We start from the raw sequence: 6,676 nt of genomic DNA, 5'->3' as shown, positions 1-6,676 counted from the left end.
GAGCAGGTGGTCGTGCTCCTCGACTAACTCCGAGCAGATAGTCGTGCTCCTCGACCAGCTCCGAGTAGATAGTCGTGCTCCTCGATCAACTCCTCGACCAAGTCATGTTCAACTCACCGAGAAGATCAGTGCCGCTATAGCAGTAGCGCCTCTACGGTATCCACATGTACTGGGCAAAAATATCGAGCGCTGATGTGCTAGCACCGCACGCACGGCTAGGGTTTTGGGAGATCGTGCGGAAGGTTGCGGCTAGGGTTTCGGAGTGGCTCAGCCTCAACACACCCTACCCACGCCTCTCCTTATATAGAGCTCGCCAATGGGCTCCCACGTTGGAAGCCCTTTAGGACTCTAACTTCTCATGGATCATAATCCAATCATAAACCCATATACGAATCCAATTTGCATGTTTTGTTCTAACCCATTAACTATGTGACCCGTTAGGTTCATGTATAAATGGCTGCAACTCGAAAACTCTTTCAAAACCGAAATCAATAGCGGTCCCTAGCAGGAATGTTGACTTCCGAGTATACATAGAAGATCATATCGGCTGAACCTTGATATACACATGTACCGATCCCTTCGCCTCACAATACCAGTAAAGCTTAAGGCGAGATACATGCCGCCCTTGTGATAGCTCAACCATTCACTCGATCAAGTAGTGGATTCATCATGATTAAGTCTTTAATTATATTGCCATGGCCATGCACTTTCTCAATCCAACTACCTCAAGGGGCCCAGAGATATCTCTCCCGTTATCAAGGATGGGAAAATTCCATCTTGATCGCTCATACCCCACGACATGTTTCATGAACCCGAAAACTATCTTTATGACTACCCAGTTACGGAATAGCGTTTGGCAGCATTGAAGTATAAAACTACACATTCTGGGAATCAATGATGATTTCAGGTCTAAGGATCCTGTAGGTACACCATTTGAGATAACAACTGATGGCACATCATAAATAACAATCTCAGCAGTATCTCAAGGTGGGTCTATCCAACATCATATTTTCTAACATAAATGTCCACATTATTGACCTGATATCTCTATACCTATGATCCATGAAATGTGACCATCAATCAATACATATCCTGGTCTTTTGTATCATCACAATGATATGCGACCAGGGGTCGACTAAGAATAACATTATGAAATAAACAAAGAGTTTCATGAACAAGTCGCATACTTGTCAATCAATGTAAATGATAGTCATTATTGGAATAACACATTATTTGGTAGTACATGAACATAGACGTGTCATACAATCATCTCTATGATTGCCTCAAGGGCATATCACATTCATCTACTTTGCTCGCCACGTGGTGTGGTAATTGATCAGCATATCCGTTTTAGTCTGCACCTCATCCATAATGGATTTTGGCGATAAAAAAATGTCCGTGCCAACAAGGGCATTCCTAATAGCCTCTTCGCCGCATGTATGTTGGGTTTGTCTACTGATAACAAAATAGTTCTCATATTTGGGCTTATATGCTCGTACAAAGTAAGGACAAATCAGGTGTTTGAAACACCTAAACCTCATACTCCGTAGGGTTAGACCGGGCACACTTGTGGTCCCTTCTTGTCATTACAGTATAGTTGCTAATAAAGTGGATGACCTCCCCCCTGTTACGAAATTGTTGCCCGACCTGGATGTCCCTATTCTGGTATCCCCAGTTAGATAAAGTGTTATACTCAACGACGGCACAATCCAGTAAACCAGCACCACGAAAGTACTGGATCGCCAGCACCGAGTCATCATTGTCAGCATCTTCTTCATCCCCACTACCACTAGCTTCATCATCCATGCATCCTACATCTACATCAGATGGTCCACTCTAGCTCCATCTCTACCAGAACTGCCCTCCCCGATATGCTCTCCATCCTCTTCATGCATCACCTACTGGCTTGATCCTTCCATGGTACTCACTGCATCACTATGCACCAGTCGTGGTACTATGTTTACGTACACCCCATATCAAAGTTCTCCTCCAATGCCTCACGTGAGTACAAATCTCATGTGTTGTTTCTTCTCATCTCGAACAACGTATGGACAACGACCGAGCTGTTTGGAACAACCCGTGGCTGCACACCCTCCAGGATAACAGTATGAGATTGTTGATTTACACGCAAAAGGCTCATAACATATGATTTTAAATCATCTAGGTCATTAGGTACCTTAACCGAACTCTCTATGTAATGACAGTTCTGAATTGTTACGAGTCTTCCGTGCAAAACTGCGGGACGTTCTCCATAATAAATATGAAAAGTCATACTGTATCTGATAAACAAAAGTATATCTAATAAAATTACTACTTATATGTTTCCACGATACACATGCTAAATATGTAAGTAATTAACAATGCTAATTAAATCATCATTATTGAATAAAATGAAATAATTAATATTCAATATTGAATTAAAATATTATTTAAATTAAAATAAAAATTACATTGAGCAAATATTAGATCTCATTATAATTGGCACTGCACTATTAATCTATTCATAGATTCCTTTGTGCTGAGTGAGCTGAGCTCAGGTGCCCGAGTTTTTTTGACTAATCAATTCTGCGCTAATTGCTATTATACAATCTACTAACCTAAGCAAATAATTACTATTACACAACAACACGCTAATTACTAATATACAAATTCATACTAATTACTATTACACTACCTAAGCAAATAATCAGATTCATATAATCAACCTAAGCAAATAATTGAACAATGTAATTACCGGTTTAAACACTCTAATTACTATTAATACTGTAAGTACTAATTAAAAACATAATTTAAGTACCTATTGTATCTTGCGTTGCTGCTTCTCGCATCGAGCTGATTCTTCTCTCCCCGCGTTGCTGCTACTTCTCACCTCGCGCTGCTTCTCCTATCCTGTCCACTCCTCTCCACACGCTGCACTGCTGTTTCTCCTCTCCTCTCCTCCTTTGCGCTTCTGCTCTTCTCTCGTGCTGCAGCTCATGCATGCGCATCAGCTGCCCTCATTTTATAGCGAATAGTGGAGAGACAAAAAGTGATAGCGATATGATACGATTTGACCAATTTGACGAGGAGCCGAAAGCAGGGACAACACCATGTGCGCCGAAAGTACGCAGGCCGTATGAGGTGCCGAATACGGCACCGTTACCCATATTTGACACCTCATAGGAAATATTCGGCATTTGAGGTGTCAAATATGGCACTGTTGCCCATATTCGGTACCTAAGGTGCCGAATATGTCTCGGGTCCACGTTTTCCGAAATTTGAGGTAGCGAATATGAGTACTAGATTTGTAAATACACCGAAATGTTATCTCTTTTAGCAAATACGGTGATATATGTTGTCTATTTTTTTATTTTTGCCTAGAATCAACAATTGGATACAAAATGTACATATCATATATAATTATCATAATAGATAATCCTTTAAATGGATCAGCTATAGCATGTTCTCTTAATTTAATACGAGTTCGCAATAGAATCATGAAATCTGCATACATCTATAAACTGACTATTAGTAGTAGGTAGTTTCTCTCTCATCATTCATTTCCCCTTCACATAGTAAAAAATTGGTTGATGTCCACCTGCCTGGAAATATCCATGCATGTGCTCTCCATATTCACATTGGTTTTGTTTTTTCCTTGATGTTGATCATTTCCTTGAACTTCTATCAATTTTCCTATCTTTGCAACTACCGAACTCTATACCCTTGTGGAGGGCTGGAAGACACTGCAACACAAGGAAGTTTCCGGCTGGGATATACGAATTAGGCATTGGAAGTCAATGACAAAATAACTAAATTAGTATTCTTTCAATTTGCAGGGTAAGATTCTCACATGCTTGAGAACATCAACATGAAAATTCCCAAGGACCGGACACGTGGTCGCCACTCACCAACCATCATCCTCAGCCCTATATATAGCGACCCCTTTCCATTAGCAACCATCATTCAGTACACAGTTACACACTGATCAGTACATTTCCGTAGCAATTGCGGACTAGCAACTCGTAGCCTGCTAGCCACCTCCTTGCAAACATGGGTGTTGCCAATGACAACACGGCCAACTGCGCCTCCGGCCATGGCCACACCGTCTGCGTCACCGGTGCAGGCGGGTTCATCGCGTCCTGGCTTGTGAAGCTCCTCCTCCAGAAGGGCTACACCGTGCGCGGCACTGTCCGGAATCCTGGTCTGTGCTCCAATATGCGTTTCATTATTAATTGTCCGACTAGTAATTTGAAGCTGTGATGTTCAGCCAGACAACCAAGTGACAAATCAATAGGATTCGTAACTAGCTAAAATAAGATCCACTGGCGTTTTATTACAAACCCGCATCAAAGAACAACGCAGCAGATCACGTTCTATTCATTGTAACCATGCCTCATGTAGATTTTATATATTTCAGATGATGACGCGAAGAACGCACACCTAAGAGCGCTGGATGGAGCGGCGGAGCAGCTGACGCTGGTGCGGGCGGACCTGCTGGACAAAGAGAGCCTCGATGCCGCATTCCGAGGCTGCGAGGGCGTCTTCCATACTGCCTCCCCCGTCACTGACGACCCGGTAATTACTAGCTAGCTAGATTCCTTTTGGAGAATGTTCTTCATAAGTAGCTAGAATATGTTATAGTGGTCATCAACTCATAATGTAACGACGCGTACGGTGACTGAAATGCAGGAGCAAATGATCGAGCCAGCTGTGAACGGGACGAAGAACGTGATCAATGCCGCTGCGGACGTCGGCAGCGTCCGGCGTGTGGTGTTCACCTCATCGATCGGTGCTGTGTACATGGACCCTCGTCGCGGCCCCGAGGAGGTAGACGAGACGTGCTGGAGCGACCTCGAGTACTGCAAAAACACCAAGGTTAGCTAGTTCTCACTTCTACGGCATTTGCTGACAAGCACGCAACACGACAACGTCACAGTACTTGACCTAACACTGGCCCATGCCGCGCAGAATTGGTACTGCTACTCGAAGACAGTGGCGGAGCAGGCGGCGTGGGAGCTCGCCAAGCAGCGGCGCCTGGACCTCGTCGTGGTGAACCCGTCGCTGGTGCTCGGCCCGCTGCTGCAGCCGGCGGTGAACGCCAGCACGTGGCACATCCTCAAGTATCTTGATGGCTCGGTGCAGACGTACGCGGATGCCGCGCAGGCGTACGTGCACGTCCGCGACGTCGCCAACGTGCACGCGCGCGTGTACGAGGCGCCTGGCGCACAAGGGCGCTACCTCTGCGCCGGCCGCACGCTGCACCGCGGCGAGGTGTGCCGCATCCTCGCCAAGCTGTTCCCAGATTACCCAGTGCCTACCAAGTGCAAGGGTGGGGTGGGCGAGACGGAGAAGGGGTGCCGATTCAGCAGCCGGCGCTTGACGGAGCTCGGCGATGGGATCACGCCGGTGAGCCTGTGCCTGTACGACACGGTCATCAGCCTCCAGGACAAGGGCTTGCTTCCCCGCCAGGTCGCCGCTTGTAGTCAATCCTTGTGATCCCGTGAAATGACTATTACTCACTCTATTCTGAAATAGTCGATGTATTTCCTTTAGATTCGGTCTTCGAATTTGAATTTTAATTAAAGTTTTCTTACAAACTGCAAAATCTATATAATATGAAATTATTTTGAATTATAAACCTGGTCGTATAATTTTTATACGCTAGATATTCTTATAATTTGATTAAATATTAGTCAAAGTAGATAAAGTTTAACTTTTCTAAAAAAAAATACGTATACTATTTCTGAATGGAGAGAGTATTTTTTATTCAGTCGGTGATTACTGTTAGTAATATATCCAACTATTATTGTAGGATATAATTGATTATAATCTCTCTGACACGATTCAGCTCTATTTTACGATTGTCTTGTCAGGCTCAATATAAATCATTCATTACAATATATTCATCCTCTTACAACTAAAACTCACTATTGACCTGCATGCCCATATATTACAAATTGTATTTTTTTTCCTTTTTCATCTATTTTGATATATCTAAAACGTTGGAATAACCCAGTTCCATGCGTTTTCATCTTTGGTGTAATTATATTTTGTAAAAAAGGGAGTACTCAAATATACTATCCTAACAATAAAAACAATGGTCTATTCTTAAATCAACTAACATTGTCCAAGATAAGTTTTTATTGACCCTGGTTTCACCGTCCGTGAAAGTTATATAAGGCAAGATAGGGTTTGGGTGTCTGGGTTGGTGGGTGGGTGGGGGCTTAGAGGTAGGGGTGGCAACAGATCAGGTCAGGGCTGAGTTGAGCGAGAATGCACCTGACCTGAAACCTGAGATCTCAAACTCGATCTGGCCCCGAAATCTTTATCGGGTGCAAAATGATCCTGATCCTAGACCTGACGGGGACCCAAGACCCATCCGGGACCCGGAACTACGCCCCTTCTCCTTTCTCCATCCGGCCATCCCCAATTCCCCATCCTTCTCGGCTCTCACCGAGTCCAACCTGAAGCTCTCAGTGGATCTACGCCAATCCCAAGCCAGGCATGCGTCGGGGTACGGGCGTGCGGTGGAGCTCGACGCCTCGACCCATCGGCTCAGCACAAGCCCTAAGCCAGGCGCACGTCGGGGTGCGGCCGTGCAACGTCGGGTGCAGCGGAGATCGGAGCCTCGACCCATCAGCACTGTGGAGCTCCCGGGCAGGGGAGGTGGAGACAAGAGGAGATGAGAGGAGGGAGC

At 44.8% G+C, this 6,676-nt stretch overlaps 1 protein-coding gene across 1 annotated transcript; it reads left to right on the top strand.

Annotated features, from left to right (window-relative positions):
- The first annotated feature begins 3,952 nt into the window (after positions 1-3,952).
- Positions 3,953-5,772, top strand: LOC133899074 (cinnamoyl-CoA reductase 1-like). Its single transcript, XM_062339993.1, has 4 exons — positions 3,953-4,180; positions 4,397-4,554; positions 4,669-4,854; positions 4,948-5,772. The coding sequence occupies exons 1-4, from the start codon at positions 4,030-4,032 to the stop codon at positions 5,473-5,475; spliced, it is 1,023 nt and encodes a 340-aa protein (XP_062195977.1). The 5' UTR covers positions 3,953-4,029; the 3' UTR covers positions 5,476-5,772.
- The last annotated feature ends 904 nt before the right edge of the window (positions 5,773-6,676 follow it).

Source organism: Phragmites australis, chromosome 18 (assembly GCF_958298935.1).
Source record: "Phragmites australis chromosome 18, lpPhrAust1.1, whole genome shotgun sequence".
Classification (NCBI taxonomy): Eukaryota; Viridiplantae; Streptophyta; class Magnoliopsida; order Poales; family Poaceae; genus Phragmites; species Phragmites australis.
The sequence above is the reverse complement of the archived record's forward strand: the minus strand, read 5'-3'. Positions and strand labels throughout refer to the sequence as shown.

Bases quoted from the DNA above. Each gene is read 5' to 3' on its own strand.
- LOC133899074 (XM_062339993.1), top strand. From the start codon at position 4,030: ATGGGTGTTGCCAATGACAACACGGCCAACTGCGCCTCCGGCCATGGC. The intron at 4,181-4,396 runs GTCTGTGCTCCA...TATATATTTCAG, and splicing joins CGGCACTGTCCGGAATCCTG to ATGATGACGCGAAGAACGCA. The intron at 4,555-4,668 runs GTAATTACTAGC...ACTGAAATGCAG, and splicing joins CCCCCGTCACTGACGACCCG to GAGCAAATGATCGAGCCAGC.